General features: G+C 39.2%; 1 protein-coding gene across 1 annotated transcript; it reads right to left on the bottom strand.

Moving 5' to 3' along the window:
- Nucleotides 1-16,354: 16,354 nt before the first annotated feature.
- Nucleotides 16,355-16,759, bottom strand: LOC102536543 (cytochrome c oxidase subunit 6B1-like). The gene has a single exon (XM_015248594.3). The coding sequence runs from the start codon at nt 16,706-16,708 to the stop codon at nt 16,448-16,450; it is 261 nt and encodes an 86-aa protein (XP_015104080.2). The 5' UTR covers nt 16,709-16,759; the 3' UTR covers nt 16,355-16,447.
- Nucleotides 16,760-17,731: the final 972 nt, after the last annotated feature.

The following is a 17,731-nucleotide window of genomic DNA, read 5'->3' as shown; positions in this document are numbered from 1 at the left end:
ATACCTTGAAAACTTTGCTGTTAACCTTTATCTCTGGGCTGGTGCATACGTCCATAGGCATTAAATGACCGCTTGCCTCCGAGTTTGCCTTTGAGTCTGTGGGTAAATACAAACATTGCTTAGCCCCTGTTGTGACAAGGTCTGCAGTAACTGTGCATTCCAACTCCATTTTTAGAGGGACTGACTCTCATCACTACTATTTCTCTATCTTTATTGCCAATAGGATGGAAACAAACATTATAAAGTGAGATCCAGGGATAGACACAGATGTACACTGCAGTGCATTCCTGGACCATACGCCATGACACTTGGGAGAAGGAAACAGAGGTGTGGTCAAGGAAACTATCCTCCGAGAGACCATGAAACCATCCTCCTCCACCTTCTCTGAGCTTTACTTTCAGCTTCAGCAAAAGGAGACAACTGAATCTCCACTGCATGTCTCCCAGGAGGGCCGTGGGGAAGAAATTACACCATGTGAATGTTCCTGAGCTACTCTCGGGAGAGACCCTCATAGTGTTGTTATACATCCAGCAGGAGATCAGGGTCACTAAGGCATGATGGACATCCCCCAAACTGCAGACAGACAAAAATTTAAGAAAGAATTAAAGGCTTCAGTACCTTCTCTCTTTTTTTTTTTTTCTTATATAGATAAAGTCCTAGTAAGTACGTGGTGGATTGAGGATGAAAAATCCAATGGCCATACCTTCTCGTGTTTGGAGATAATGGCGAATACTCCAAACCAGCTCTGCGTCTGTTCATTTCCACTCTTCTCTGTTCCTTTCTGCTTTATCGACTCCTTTCTTCAGATGCTGCAGATGACGTGAAATTCCTGCAGGCCAGGTCTGATGTGTCTTATGAGTTTACATAAAATACCTAAACCACTGAAAAATCTTTTCTCAACCAATATTCTTTCGTCTGCTCTCTCGAACATGCTCAGACAACCCCAGGAGCGTCTCTGAGGACAGGAGAGCCCTCTCTAGGCAGAGCAAGGCTCCAGTGTGGATGCAGAGGTGGGAGACCCGGCTCCTTCTCCTGGGTCCGCCCCTCTCGGTGCCTCCGACCATCTCCGAGGCCCAGGTTCCTCATTTCAGTGATGAATCGTACTGAAGTCTTTCTAGCACGTCTTCCGTTTCTATGATTTTGCAAACATACTGATTTAAAGAGTAGTAAGCAGTTAAGAGAGTAGGTTCTGAGCTCTTAGGTTGGGCTTGAGTCCCAGTTCTCCCACTTACCATCTGTGTAACCTCGGGCGAGTGACTTAACTTTTAAGAATCTAAGCTATCGCATCTGAAAATGTGCAAAAGGTGGTCTCTATGAGATATTTTTTCATTTTTAAAAATTTTTTATTTTATTTAGTTTTGTGGAGGGAGATTTTTAGGTCTGTTTACTTACTTTTTTTTTTTTAGGTGACCTTTTCAGACTTTTAAAGTGAACTAGTGCATCGCAAGGTCAAGAACAGAAGAAGCCTGGGTCGCTTGGCTCTCTAAACAATCTAAATATTTAGAAGAAAATATTCAAAGCCCTTTCACAGACCTTAGTTCAGTGGTTCTCAAACTTGTCTACATATCATCTGACGAGCTTTAAAACACACTGCTACCTATTTAGAATTTTTAGAAGATCCCCAAGGGGTTCAAATGTGCAGGCAAGTTTGGGAACCACTGGCTTAATTCAAAAAAGGTCTTAATAACAGTATGGAGCTGTGTTGGACATGTCTTGGACCTCAAGGGGCTTTACAAAGTTAAATGAAGTTCTCCATGGATGCCCAGGGTCCACTGTAGTTAAAAGCCCGTCTTTGTTTACTTACTTATTACTAGTTTTTTTTTTTCAGTTGAGGTACCAGGGATTGAACCCAGGACCTAGTGCATGCTAAGCATGTGCCCTACCACTTGAGATATACCCTCCTCTTGAGAATTAAATGAAGCAGGATGCATGAATAGGATAGTGCGAAGCACCTGTAGGGCTCAATTAGCATTTAATTCTATTGTACAGAACACAACTAACCTTTATTTCATGTTCATCAGATGCTCAAGAGCTCAGAAGCCCAGGACAAGACTAGCAGGTTGTGGAATATCTCAACCACAGGCAAGGTTGACCTCAAGCAAACTGTATTTTAAATATGCATCCCCTTAAAGTGTGGCTTATTGAAAATTCTAGGAAATGGCTGTACGTAACATATCCACATCTTGAGAATCATAGAATTCTTTGAAGACAGTACATTTGAACTCCCAAGTTTGTTATTATGTTCTGCTACTTTTTTTAGTGGACTTTATTTTTGGCAAGATTTATAGTCCTCGTTTTCCTTTGGCAGTGAGAGCCACTTGTTTTGTTTTTAGTTCCGTTTCTGTGAAACAGCCTGAATCCCATAACCAACACTTCTCTCCAGGATTTTCCCAGGGGCATGTACAGGAGAAATATGTGATGTGTGTTCTTACATTAGCCAAGCAGTCCAGACGTCAGCGATTTCCAAGTTAACCTTTATTTACTAGAAGAGTAATTTTGCCACTGTTTTCTTCTTTTTGTGTATTTTTACAGCCTGAACAAGGGAGATCCACAGAGGGTAACTGCTCCTGGCTCAGATGGAAGGGAAGGAAGGAAAAGGACAGACTGGGGCAAAACCAGGAGAGAAAAGGGAAGTAGAACCCTGGGGTATGAGCACCACACATCACCCACCATCCTGAGCTCCAACTCCTGTGACAGGAGCTAAGCTCCTCATGACTCAGAGCGGCACATACACAACCAGCCAAACCGTGGTGGACGGTTTCAGCCCTGTTTTCCCCACTAAGAAGCTGAGAGAAACACTAAGCATGTTCTTTGCCTTCGGATATTATTTCAAACAGTAGTGAAATGAGCTGCTGCTCTCGTCATTTTTTATTTACTTAAAAGCTCTTCACCAAAGGCCAACCGGTGCCAAGTATGGAGCCTGAGCCTATTTTTTGGGGAGACAAGGTGGGCACCAAGACATGGCTGTGACTGGAGACACTACTTAGCATCTTGTGAGGAAGCTGGGCAGTAATAATAGTAGTAATGATAATAATAGCCATAATGATAATAGTAATATTAATGGTGTTGATAATAGTAATAATAATAGCAATAATGATCATAGTAGTAATAATAATAGTACTAATAATAACCACAATGATGATAGTAATACTAGTAATGGTCGTAACAATAACGGCCACAATGGTAATAGTAACAATAACAGTAATGCTGATGGTAATACGAATAGTAGCAATCATGATGATAATAATAGTAGTAGTAATACAGCAATGAGTACAATAGTAATACTACTACTAATGGTAATAATAGCAATAATGATAATGGCAACAAGACTAGTAGTAGTAACAATGATAATAGTAATAATAATCACAATACTAGGGATAGGAATGATGGTAGTAATATTAATAGCAGCGATGATAATAGTAATATTAACGATCGTAGTAATAATGATCACGGCAACAGAAGGCAGTGACCTGCGGGGGAGGAGAGCTGCTTGTGACAGGCTGGGGAAGCGCCTGGCTGGTTTGCGTCTCTGTGTGGGGGGGTGACTGGGCAGGTGACGCGGCGTTTTCTCACGGTGGCCCTTCTGAACTGGTCAGAGTCACGAAGGCTGGGAAGGCCAGGGAGCAGGGGTGATGCTTTCAATCCCCTCTCAGAAGCTCATCAGATGTTGAGTCTTTTGATGAATAAACTTAAGGTCATGCTATGTTTCCAGAGTCTACCCGGACCGAGAGTCTCAGGAGTCTCAGACTGGGAGAGAAGTACGGCAAAGCCCGATCATTTGAATGTGGCGAAGAAGAATTTTGCCTAGAGGCACAAAAGCCGGGGGACATAAGCGGAGCAGCAAGCTTCATTCACGAAGACAAATGAGGTTGGGCAGCTGGCCCCAGCCACGGTAAAATGGGAGAAGCAGGCAAAATCTGGCTTGGAAGCCCTGCAGCTTGCTGCCAGCTCCTTTTCCCCCTTGTGTGGCAACCGAGGTGCCCTCCAGACCCCTCGTGGCTCACCGCCCTCTCATCCCGAGGACAGCTGGTTGCCCAGAAATCCCCCTGTGAAGTCTAAGCTGCAGCGTGACACGCCCGCTCCCCGCTTACCTCCTTCACGTTTCCAAGGAGCGTCTGAAAAGTGATGTCACAATGTCACTGGGCGCGGGGACGCGCACCTGACGGTGGGGTTGCAGGCGCGTGGTGGAGGGCCTGGAGGACACCGACTTTCCCGCCTGTCGGTGTCCAGCACTCGGAGAACCGGTGACTCTACCACCTCTGGCCGGTAGCGCGCCTGCCACCTGCTCTCGGAGACAGGGCTGTCCAGCTGGAATCCCTTGAGCCTTCAACAGGGATTCCTAAGATCTGGCTTTTCTGATCTATGGTGGATGATGACAATCAACTTCTCTCTTCTTTTTTGGTGAAAAGATGGGCATAAATATCAAGGACGAAATATTTTGCAGACAGTGTTGCAACAGCATCTGTATCTTTTCAACTGGCCAGATCACAGCTGCAAAGCCATTGATCACAGTCCCTCACCTTGATTGCTCTCTCCCTCTGCGCGTCCTTGCACTCTCTTCATCCAGCCTCAGGGTAAAGCAAAGTAATTTTACTTCGCACTTGAAAGTGGGCCTTTTAAAGCTTTATCTAAAGGCATCCTCAGGGAGGAGGGTAGAGCTCAGTGGTAGAGTGTGTGCTTAGCACGCATGAGGTCCTGGGTTCAATCTCCAGTACCTCCATTAGGAATAAATAAATCTAATTACCTCCCCCCTCCCCGAATAAAGCCGTCTGAATTCACATTTTAAAAAATAATAAAGCATTCTCTCTGTCCTCTCAAAATAGTTTAAATCTTTGGCCAGCCATTTTCCCTGATTTTTTTCCCTCCCCACACCAGGATGTGTATTTAAAATAACTTTTATTTACAAAACTGTATCTTAGCAACAGTGGCACAACACAAGAGCGTGTTATCTAAAGCAAACCTTTTCCGGCCATAAACTATAGAAGCGAAGCAGCCAAATGTGATTGGTATAGCTGTCCCGTGATACCAGGAGCCTGAGGTGTCACACGAGATTAAAGGCGTATTTTTCAGACCTGCGGTGATCCATTATTCATGTTTAACTCAAGGGATGGGCAACAGCCTTTATTCCCAATTATAGAATCATAAAATTTTAGAACAGAAGGACATATTGGAGGCTACTTGTCCAGTCCTGTGATATTATAATGGGAGAAAAAAAACACACACACACAATTAAGGACAAGAAAGATAACTTGCTTTCTTCAAAGCACACAGCTGGCTGGTAGCGAAGCTGGTTTAAGAAATCAGGTTTCCTGACTTTCAGTCCAGGAACTCCAGTAACCTTTGCCCGAGAACAGCTGTCTGGTTTTTGTTTCATGTGGATTCTTTTAAATCCCCACTTTTAAATTAGGCTTCGGAATGAATCATGCCCAACTAAAAAATTGGAGATACATTCATATTTACAGGGGTTTTGAGATAAATTAGATAATTTATGCAAAGTGCTTATAACAATTCCTGGCAAATAGCGCATAGATATCTGTTAGCTATTTTAATTTTTAATGGTTCCTTAGAACTTATTAGGAGGATAGTAAGCTTAAGTTCTGACCACATGTTTCTTGAATATAGAAAACCTATATTCACATTTAAGCATCTAATTTTATTATTGAGGATACTCTTAGTGGCTGTTCCTAAAATAATGGCAAAGAGTTTTCACTCATTTCATCCGTGGTTTGTTTTTTTTTTTAATTCTTCTGATAAAGAATAGATGTATTTTCAAGACGGCTAACCAGGTTGCAATTTGTGGTCTTGAAACAGAGGGAAAAAACAAGAAAAACACCTTTTATGTGATTTAAGAACCCAGGACCTCAATTCCATTAACATGATGTTCAAATAACTAGATCAGTCAGTTAAAAAATATATATATATTCTGGAAGTTTATTCAATTAAAAATTAGTGAAAAAAGAAACCGAGTTCCCAAGAGGTTAAGCCACTTATTCTAAGTTAAAAAAAAAAAAAGTCATCAATTTTGCTACATCAGTGCATTAAAAGGGATGTTAAATGAAAAGTCTGAATTTTCAGTTTTTTATTCAGGCATGAAAAGGCAGTCTTTTGATATTTTCATATATACTCACGGGCCTGAAACTAAACATTATTCTTCAGATTATGAGACAACCTATAAAATGATGCGAAGGTTCAGGAAGGTAAGTGATAACGGCTGATAATGGTGTGAAGATGTTCTTTGTATGCCAATGCATTGTTAATAAATCACTCAGAGTTGTTGTGAAAACTCTAAAACTATTGATTTAAAATGATTACAAATTAAAATAATTAAAATATTATTACAAATAATATTACAAATAATTAAAGGATATCTTTCACAGTTATAAGTGAAACAGTCAATTAAACACAGAAAAAGGATTATATTGATTTTTAACTAGAACAAGTAATTATACACTTTTTCTTTGATATTTAATTTTTATTTAATATTTAATTTTAAAAGTAATTTTATTTAATATTTAATATTAATTTTAATATTTAATTTTAAGAGGAATGACACAATTTTTTTCCAAAACCACAAACTGAAGTGTTAGCTGGTATCTGTTAATCCTGCACATTCTCTAACCTGGGTCAGATTCTTGATTTATTCGGACTGTAACACATGCCTAGTTTACAATCATAAAACTTCCATTTAAGTTGTCTAGAGCATAAACGTTTTAAAAGTATTTTAGTTTCATTACTTATCTACTTAGAAGGAAGGTTCATAATGTTCCATACACTCTTTAGTGAAAGATGCAGATGAGGGACAGAGAAAATAGAAAACTACTCTGAAAAAACACATCTAGTCAGTGATGGAGCCAAACTCAGAGTCTAGGTCCCCTTAATCCCAGACCAATGGTTTTACAAGTCAGATCATGTCAAGTGTGTCCCACTCCCTTCTTTTCCCCATCCCATGTTATCCTGCAGAATGTCATGCCTCTGGTTAGAATGGACTCCACATCCCCTGATTATTATGGCTGCTTTCTTGAAATAGAAACAAAAACCACCTTCAAATATGTCACTAAGGATTCTTGCTAAAAATGGCTTTCTGGACCTCACCCCGGACCTGCTGAATGAAAAGTGTTAGGAGTGGGACATTTTAACAAGCTCCCCAGGTGACCCTGACACACACTGAAGAGAACCCCTCGCCAGGAGGGTGAAGACTGATTCTTTAGCTTCAGATCTCAATGTTTGGCTCCTGTCTGCACTTCAGACTCCCCTTAATTGCCATTCTCTCCACTGAACTGTATGTTCCAGCAATATCTTTCTATTTAGAGCTCTCTGACTGTACCTGTCCTTTCACATCGCTGGCCCTTTGTCCTCATTCCCTCTGTCTGGAGAATCTCTTTCTCTCCCCACCCATCTCCACCTTCTTGGCAAACTAATCACTCCTGAGATGAGGTCAGGCTGCTCCTACCTTCCCAGACTTTCCTCTATACTTAGAAGCAAAATCAATCACTTATGCTCCTCCTCCTAAGAGCACGTGGATTTATCAGTTTGTTTGCATCTTGTGCAACCTGGTACCCTCAGTTTCTAGATACAAAAGAAACAAGAAACGTTTGTTGAAAGAACAACAAAGTGCATGGGGATGTGTTAGCTGTCACGACAATACTTCTGCACATCACTGGAGTTACAATCACATATGGACTATTCAGCTACGGAGTTCCATGTTTTCCAGATGATACTACTGGTGTCAAAATACAAAACCATTACCAAATGATATTCATGGTGATAGAATAGAAACATCCCCAAACTCCCTTTAGTCAATATCTATGCCAATTGGAACAAAATGTACAACATAAGAAGCCCTTCTTTTCTTCATTCCTTCCTTCCTTTTTTCCCTTCTGTTTTTATATTTCTGAGTCAGTGCTGCGTCTCAGGGCTCGAAACTGCTGCTTGTGATATGAAAAAGCAGATTCTGTGGTTTCACTAACATTATACACGGATGAGATTTTTGGAAGTGTTGATTTCCCTTAAAGCGCTCATTTTTCTTTCTTTTGCTCTTACAGATCAGATAATTATTTACTGACCAGTATTATTTGAGTTTTCAATTCAATTTTTCTAGAATCTGATCCTGGTTTTATAGTTGCTGCATTTTTAGGAGAATGTCTATAAAATTCCAGTAGACATTCAACGCTTTATTTTGTATGTTCCTCTTTTAGACAAGGGCAATTTTACACCTCAAGGCTCCTAATTTTGAATTTTGAATGTAATATATGTGCATAGAATTACCACATGATGGCCCCCAGAACTGTTTATTACAAACACATACTAATAGTTGGATACTACAGTCAGGCAAGTGGGGTGGAGAGCAAAGAAAATAACAATGAAAAATATAGAGCAAAAGCAATGAATAGAATCAAGTCCTTAGAAAATACCCTTAGTTCCATAAGCATGAAGATGGCTGTGGGTATCATTACAAATAACCCATTCATTACTTTCGTGAGAGTAGATTTCTTATAACATGGTAGAATTAAGACAGAACGAAATTAATATCATAATAGAAATGTATGTGAAGAAATGTAATATCATAATGTGAAATGTATGTATGTATGTTGCAGGAACACTGGGGACAGAGGGATAATCCTGACTGGGGAGATTCAGGAAGACTACAGGAGGAAGTCTTTGGATTGAGTCTTCCTTCCTTCCTTTCTTTCTTTCTTTCTTTCTTTCTCTTTCTTTCTTTCTTTCTTTTCTTTCTTTCCTTCTTTCTTTCCTCCTTTCTTTTCTTTCATCTTTCTATCTTTCTTTCCTTTCTTCCTTTATTTCTTTCCTTTCTTCCTTTATTTCTTTTCTTTCTTTTCTTTCTTTCTTTCTTTCTTTCTTTCTTTCTTTCTTTCTTTCTTTCTTTCTTTCTTTCTTTCTTTCTTTCTTTCTTTCTTTTTATTGACATGTAGTTGATTTACAATGGTCCAGGTGTGTAGCAAAGTGATTCAGTTATATATGTATATATATATATATATATATATATATATATATATATATACATTCATATATATACTTTTTCAGATTCTTTTCCATTATAGATTATTAAATATGTCAAGATATTAAATATAGTTTCCTGTGCTATACAATAGGTCCTTGTTGTTTATCTATTTTATGTATAGTAGTGTATACCTGTTAATCCCAAATTCTCAATTTATCCTTCACTCCACTTTCCCCTTTGGTAACCATAAGTTTGTTTTCTGTGTCTGTGAATCTATTTCTATTTTGTGAATAAGTTTATTTGTATCATTTTTTTAGATTCCACATGAAGTGATATCATATGATATTTGTCTTTAAGTTATTTCACTCAGAATGATAATCTCCAGGTCCATCCATGTTGCTACAAATGGCATTGTTTTATCTTTTTTATGGTTGAGTAGTATTCCATTGTATAAATACACCACAACTTCTTTATCCAGTCCTCTGTTGATGGACATTTAGGCTGTTTCCATGTCTTGGCTATTGTAAATAGTGCTGCTGTGAACATTGGGGTGCATGTATCCTTTTGAATTAGAGTTTTCTCCTGATATATGCCCAGAGGTGGGATTGCTGGATGACTGAGTATTTAAATAGGAACATGAAAATAGGGAAAAATAAAGGAGAGCAGTCAGTTTAGGAATTTTATTTGGGGGCCATATTTTGCCAGTATTGTTCTATTTTGTTAAATGCTAAAGATAAGTGTGTGGGATAAATTGCCTTTGAGTGGCCTGGAATATTTGTAAAGCAAATTGACTACTCTATTTACAACTTTCCACAGAGTAGCAGAGGTCATGATGAGGTTAAATTGATAAATATCATAAACCATGAATCTAAAGGTGATCAGGTAGAAGGTTATAATTCTATTCAGCAATCCAGCTAAATTACACACTGCTCACTTCCCCCACTTTCTTTGAAGACAAACAAAGAGAAAAAAAACCCTCAGCTTTGATTTTCTCAGAAAAATAAACTCTTATTGACTAGGCAGCAAATTAAAAAAATGAATGTGTATGTAATTTATCCATTTGACTGCCTTTAAAAAAATCTAGAAATAACCCTGCTGATTGAAATTGCTGCCCGGTGAGAACCAGGATGTCCCCGACAGCCAGCCACTTCCCCCTCACAGCGTATACTCCAAGGCCATCTTTTTCGAGGGCCCCAGCTCTTTGCAGCTGTGCCCCTTCTCCCTGTATGGAGCACCTGTTGTTTTCGCGCTATGAAATCAGCACGCCCAAGACTGCCTGCTCCGACTGCCTGTACCATGCCAGCCATCAGCACTTTTGCTCTAGGTTTTTTGTTGTTGTTGTTGTTTTGGTTTTTTTTTTTTTTTGGCTCCATTGGTGTAATAAAACTCCATCAATCATCCAAGTATTTCCAGTGTCTGTGAATGAGCTTTAGAAATGAGAACCTGGTAAGCAAAAGAGAACAAAATTTAGGAAAAAGTATAAGAGGAATTTAGGAAGCATGGATCTCAATAGAATTAAGTCAAGTCATCCTACACCTCGTCCGTATCTGTGTTCTAACACCTGGAGATGGAAAGAGCATGGGTGATATTTACAGGAGAAACAATTTAAGTTAAAATATATAAGATCTCTGATTATATAAATGTGTTCGGCAGTGAAATGAAACAGAAACTCAAAATGAATTTGTAAAGGAAGGTAACACCGCACATTCAGATGCGTTCTGTTTCTAAGCCAAAATCAACAAGTCATTATTGGGTGTAGCCCTAGCACCACCAGAGGGCACATCGCTTCCAGGAGCCAATGTCATCCAATGTGTGAGGAGGAATCTGGGCACCATCTTGGCTGAAGTTTCAGTGAAAATGCAGCTTGTAATAAGTACAGTCTATTCTTTTGAAGATTCTCTTCATTAATTCTTTCATAATTCTCTGCCGGTTTTTCATGATCTGAGACTGAAATAGTCAATCACTAGAAAAATAGCAGTGCAGCTGAGTAACAGGGACATCAGGTGTGAATTACCTCTGCTAATGCCCAAGGGTTGTATTTTTGATGAGACAAAACTGAGCTAACTTTTGTGCAACGTAATTTTCCTATTTGATTTTATATTAAAAAAAAATAAAAACCTTAAAATGGCTTCAAAAACTTGTCAGTATGTGAGGCGATGTATGTGTTAGCTTTATTATGGAAATAATTTCACAATATATATCAAATCAACACGTTGTACACCTTAAACTTAGAAAATTTTGTTTGTCAGTTATATTTCAATAAAGCGGGGGTGGGGAAAGAAATGGTTTCAGAGGCAAGGTCAATCCCATGGCACAAAAATTCTCAATCATTCCACAGCCGCAATTTAAATTTTATTTATTTATTTGTTTAGGGGGAGGTGATTAAGTGTACTTATTTTTTTTTTAATGGAGGTACTAAGGATTGAACTCAGGACCTTGTGCATGCTACGCACACACTCTTAACACTGAGCTATACGCTCCCTCTTTAAATTTTATTTAAGAATGCATAATTGAAAGAATACAAAGTAGCCACAGCATGCTCTGGGTTTTTTTTTAATACTCTATTTTTTTTTTAATTCAGGAGATGGATGACAATGTGTGTGACATAGAAGGAGTTAAGAGAAAATACAGAAGAGATAATGAATCATAACTTTTCCAAAATTCCTTAAGTGATGAAAATTTATACACCCTGAATACAAAATGCTGTGAGTTGGAAAGGAAGAAGTGGGGGTGTTTAGTAACCTTCCAAATACAATAAGGTAACCATTCTGTGTGGGACAGAATTGGAGGAGATTCAAAACCACCATCCCTACAGTCTCTTTAATAGAAATAGTGGAATAAGAAAAAAAAATTTTTTTTCACAGTGTACAACACTGCTGGTAAAGTATTAGGTTATCTCTGAATAACACTGACGGTGTCAAAACTATGGGGGTAAAGAAAGATGAGTTAAAGGATGCTGTGCAACTTTTCTCCTTCATTTCTTTCTTCCTTCTTTCCTTTCCTTCCCTTTCCTTTCCCTTCCCTCCCTCCCTCCCTCCTTTCTTTCCTTCTTTCTTTCTTTCTTTCTCTTTCTTTCTTTCTTTCTTTCTGTCTGTCTCTTTCTTTCTTTCTTTTTCTTTCCCTTTCTTTTTTCCCCTTCCTTCCTTCCTTCCTTCCTTCCTCCCTCCCTCCCTCCCTTCCTTCCTTCCTTCCTTCCTTCCTTCCTTCCTTCCTTCCTTCCTTCCTCTCTTTCTTTCCCAGTGGGTTTTACCTGCTGCTATGAATCTTCAGACACTCAAGAACAGACCTTGTGCCTAGGAGGAGCTCTTCCAGTAAAGACGTATGACAGGCTGTCAGTTGAACTCTCAAAATTTTAAATCATGTTACTACCAATGAACACATATGACAAAACTGGTTTTCCTTTTGTTTCACCGATCATGTTTAGAAATGGTTTTGGTACAATACTATGACATTTAGTTATATTGTCAGCTATTGTTTAGTAAATGCTGTGTAATTAGTGATGCAGCTTGATTTTCAAGAAAATCTTAAGAAATTTATTCTTTCTGATTTTACATCTCTCAGATTAAATGCCTTGTTTGAGTCCTTGTGACATAATAAAATAAGCATTTCAAATGTTTTTAATTCCTAACAAGTAATACTTTAATGGCTCCCTTGTGATTTCACTGCTGTACTTAGGCTGGTCCATGGATTTCCAAATGTAACAGTTCATTGCCATTTATTTCTTGTGCCTACCAAGACTTTCTGATACTATTTGTGCCTGATGGAAAAATGGTCTGAAATGCTGTTCATTTTTTCACTGAAGAGAAGGTCTTATCTTAATTGATGAACCCAACTTATTTTAGTGAAGTTCTATGACATGAGTTTCAACATTTAGCACATTTTCTGTATATTTTATCATCATTTCTTGTATGGTACTTTTAGTAATACCTGACTTTTTACAAAGTGTCTGAGTTTCCTCTTTTGTTGATATTTTAAAAATTATTTAGCAAATCTTCAGTAAGATAAATCATCCAGTATGAAATAATTTAGATTACTAAAATCCATTTAGAAGTATTGCTTGCCAAAATATACACTCTCTGCGGGCAGGAATCAGTGTTTTGCTCACCTATGTAACCTAAACGCCTAGAATAGAATAGTGTTTGGCACATAGGAGTGTTGCTGAAACATGGCTTCCCTACTCCACTTACTGAATTGAGTCTTGAGGACAGAGATTTTGATGAAGTAGAAAAAAGAGCTTTATTTCTTTGAAGGTAAGGAGGTCCCAGTGGGCTAGTGCCTCTAAGATGGTGAGCCTGCTGGAGAGAGAGGGTGGGGGGGGGGTTATGTAAAAGTTCAAGAATTCAAGGGGCAGAGCTGGTTTCCACAGAGATTGCATACAGGGTAATAAATTGTTGCAAAGTTGTTCTTGTTTTTGCAGATGCAATTACGCCTTCGTTCTGCTGAGTATGAAGTTCACCTCTGGCTTTGGGACTCTCTTAATATTCTTGTACCCAGCACAAAGTGTGCATAGAAAGGGGCTCCATGAAAAAGAGCTCTAGAGAAAAACTTACACAGTTTAAAGTCAGGTTGATAAATGCTTTTAGCCTTTTGAGCCGGCTGAGGCCTGAGACCTCCTGCTGCAGGCTGAGGCTTGCAGCTTGAACAACAGAAAATAAGGAAACCACAGGGGGCCCAAACAACTACACACATGCACAATTGGGTGGGTTATAAACAATAAGATGCACAAAATGCCCAACTGCCTTCTGAGTTGTAGGGATCAAGAGGAGGGCACTGGGGGCAAGAGCAGGGCACTGAGCATGATCCCTGCACACAGCACCATGACAGGGTTGAGTGGACCACCCAAGCCTTCCTCCTCCCCAGACCATCCCTGGTCAGAAAGAGCATGCGAAGAGCCATTTAAACTATTATACAGTTAAGCAGTTATAAATACCATGTGGTCACTGATGACAATTGGGTCCTGCTCAGTTACAGAAGATGCTCAGTAAGTATCAGTTGAATAAATTGTATGCATTCTCTTAGAAAGTAATATGTTCAAAAATTATTATCTTATGGCTATGGACTGAATTGTGTCCCCATAAAATTCATATTTTGAAGCCCTAGTCTCTAATGTAATTATACTTGGAGGTAGTGCTTTGAGGACATAATGAAGTTTCACTGAGGTTCATAAGGTTGGGATCCAGACCCAGTAGGATTGACGGTCCTAAAAGAGTAGGAAGGGATCTCTCTCTCCACATGTGCACACTGAGGAAAGGCCGTGTGAAAATGTTACCAAGTCCAAACTCGTTCTGCTCTGACACATGACAGGCCAATAAATCAGGAGATGAGGTGTTGGGGCAAGGAATAGTGACTTTATTTGGAAAGCCGGCAGACTGAGAGGATGGCAGACTAATGTCTTGGAGAACCATCCCACTCCAGTCAGAATATAGGCTCCTTTTATACAAAACAAAACAAAACAAAACAAAACAATGGGATGGGGGGTGTTGTTGGTTCTTGCAAACTTCTTGGCGTAGGAATTCTTTGTTCCCACAGCTGTCCACATGGGCCAGGTCATGGTGCTCCTGCAAAACCTCCAACAAAACGGATGTTATTCTCTATTCTGCAACTTGTTATCTTTATGTGAGTGCAGAGCTAGCAAGACTGAGCCTAGGAAACACTGCACAGCGGTCAAAGCCAAAGGAACAGATCCAATATAGAGTCAGATTTGTTCTCCTCTATTACAAAGACAGTGAGAAGGTGGCCACCTGTGACCCAGAGAGTCCTCCAAGACTCTGACTTCCCTGGACATTGATCTTAGACTTCTGCTTCCAGCATCCAGACAAAATTGATTTCAATCGTTTAAGCCACCCAGTCTATGGGATTTTGTTATGGCAGCCTGAGCTGACTAAGCCACTTAGAAATTAGAAGGGAAACAATAAAGTGTTATGAATATAATGGTGATGGAGAAACTTCAAAAATTTAAATTCTGGTTGGGGTGAGAATATAGCTCGGTGCTACAGCACATACTTAGCATGCATGAAGTCCCGGGTTCAATCAGTTACCTCCATTAAAACTAAAATAAATAAAATAAAAACAAATAGACATAATTACCCCCCTAAAAAAACAACAAAAAATTTTTTAATTCTGAATTATTTTTTGTAAGTATTTTCATTCTTCAGAATAACTAAACAAATTATTTAAAATTAAAATCTAAGGTCTTCATTTGTCAGAGGTTTGATTTGTCTGTTTGAGACTGTGAGCGTCTTAAAGTCAATCTGGACACCATCCCAACAACAGGAGTCTGTCTAATGTGTACCTGGTGTCCTACTGCCCCATTATTAGGGGACAGCCTTGAAAATGGAAGCTCTCAGATGACATATTCTATGACATTTATGTAGCATAATGTGCCTAGTAAAAAATCAGCATTTGATTATAAGCCTGTGAATTAGAAGAGGATGCAAATTTCAAGATACTCAATTTGGTAGCTGAAACCATGAAATGGAGATGACGATAGTTGCCATAGATTAACAGGTTCTTGGCTAGCCTGCCTATAATATGTAAACCAATCCAACTCCTTATCTCTGTTTTTGATTTATTTTCTTCTTAGCTCTTGTCACCACCTGCCATTTTAATTTTTGTCTTGTTTATTTCTGCCTCTTGCCACTAGAATACAAATTCAATGAGCTTTTTCATGCATCTCCAGCACCAAAATAGTCCAGCTTGTAAAAGGTACACAACACCTTTTGGCTGATTGAATGGATGATGATATCTGAATTGGATGTTAAATGGTAGGCAGTCTTTTATGGGTGTTGGAGTCCTGCAAAAAACGATGAAACCCATTTATTCATTTGTTCAACCAATATTTACTAAATGCATGTTATGTCCCAGACACTGTATGCAGTTTGGATGTGCAATGTTGAACCAGATATGGCCCCTGCCCTCAATAGACAGGTTTTCAAATGACCCTAAAATGAGAATGACTTGAGTCCTGCAAAGTCACTGTCTCACCCCTGGGGTTTGAGGCTACAGGTGGCAGGACTGTAACCTGCCCACACCTGAGACACAGGTGTTTCAATCATGCAGTTAGCAAGAAAATATTTTGCTACCACATTTCGTGAACTGCATAATGTACTAAGTGGACCCATGCACAGTGTGTGTACCTCTTTCTGCAAGATCAATTAAAGTGCAAACAAAATCTCTGATGCTTTAAAAACAAGGATTATCCAAAAAATAGAATGGTAAAGACTTGAACTCGAACTGGCTGTAGACCATTACATTTACTTCTAAGATGCTTCCAAAAATATAAGTAGAGTTATTGATGGTGATCTAATCAAATGTTTAGGCTTTCCCCAGAAGGTCTAAGCTTTTTTTTTTTTTTTACACTTTTCCAACGCATATTTATTATTAGTTAAGCCATGATTCAGGATCCCAGGGTGGGGATCACTATGTAGCTGGGTCTGCCTTCACCACCCTGGGGAGAAGGACGGAGGACAGAGGTGGGGTGGAGTCAGTTCAGATCTTCCCAGGAAACGTGCCTTCTGCCCAGCGTTCATCCCAGGTCGTCACCCAGGATATGGGGCAGAGGGACTTGTACACACGCCGGTACCATTCGCACAGGGAGACATCACCCCCTTTAGCAGTCATTGCCTTCTCACAGCCATGGAAGTCCAGGTAGTTCTGCCAGCAGTTCCTGGTCTGGTTCTGGTTGGGGAAGCGGCTGTCAAAAGGGGCAATCTGATAGTTCTTGATTTTGGTCTTGATGTCTTCTGCCATAGTGCTGACTCCTAAAGACGCCCCCGAAGCGGCTGGAAGCTCAATGTGACCCTCAGCCAGGTCTAAGCTTCTTGAATCAAATGAAGAAAACACACATATTAGAAATCAGAGTGGAGTGACATAGCTGCGGTCCTGGAGTCAGAAGACAGGTCAGGTGTGCGTTGTTCCTATTGTTCGCCATGTGACCTCACTTCTAATTCCTAATTGCACACCTATAAAATAGCCATAATGCCTTGCAGTGTCTACATCATTGGGTTATTTTGAGAACCAAGTAAAATATTTTTTAAAACACCCTTTAGACTTCAAAATCTATGCAAAATATAAGGAGTGAATAAAGTGGCCTCTGCAATGATGATCTATTTTAGGCTCAAGGGACCATAGGATGCAATTTTCACCTTGTGTGAATTTTTCCACCTTGTGTAAATTCACAAAATTCCAGAATTAGACTCTTTATACAAGGAAAGCAATGTCTGCTGCCCTCCGTGCAATTAACACTTAAATCTTACCATGGGGCTTTTTTTTTTTTGCCCCTGTTCCAGGATTGCAGTACATAATACAAGCTCTCCAAGCCCCCTGTGACTTTTTAAAAATAATATTCATATCAATAATTCATGCTATTTATATCAATAATCCACGCAGTTAACCAAATGTGTTTGTCAAAGTAGAAAACAGAACGTTTGCCAGAGACGACGCTCCCACAAATCTTTCCTCTTGTTTCAAAAAAAATATACTTTAAGTGAACAGTGGAGGAAAACAAAGGTTCTTAGTTCTTTGCGCTAAGAAACTTCAGGCTAATTTATGTAGCCCTTAGCATTATAATTTTGGATAATTGCACCTTAAATATATCTTTCTTTCATGTCTTCGTGGACAGACATTTCTGCAAATTTAAATTTGCTTCTAGGCACCTAGGTGAAATACTTTTCATGAATATTATTACTTTTTCGTTTAGTCTGTTAGAATCCCGGTCCTGCATAGTGTGAAGTGGTTATGCATCTGAAGGAAAAGGAAAATTAAAACAATTAT

This window comes from Vicugna pacos, chromosome 2 (assembly GCF_048564905.1).
Source record: "Vicugna pacos chromosome 2, VicPac4, whole genome shotgun sequence".
In the NCBI taxonomy this organism is placed as follows: Eukaryota; Metazoa; Chordata; class Mammalia; order Artiodactyla; family Camelidae; genus Vicugna; species Vicugna pacos.
Note: the sequence above shows the minus strand (reverse complement) of the source record. Positions and strands in the feature narration are given on the sequence as shown.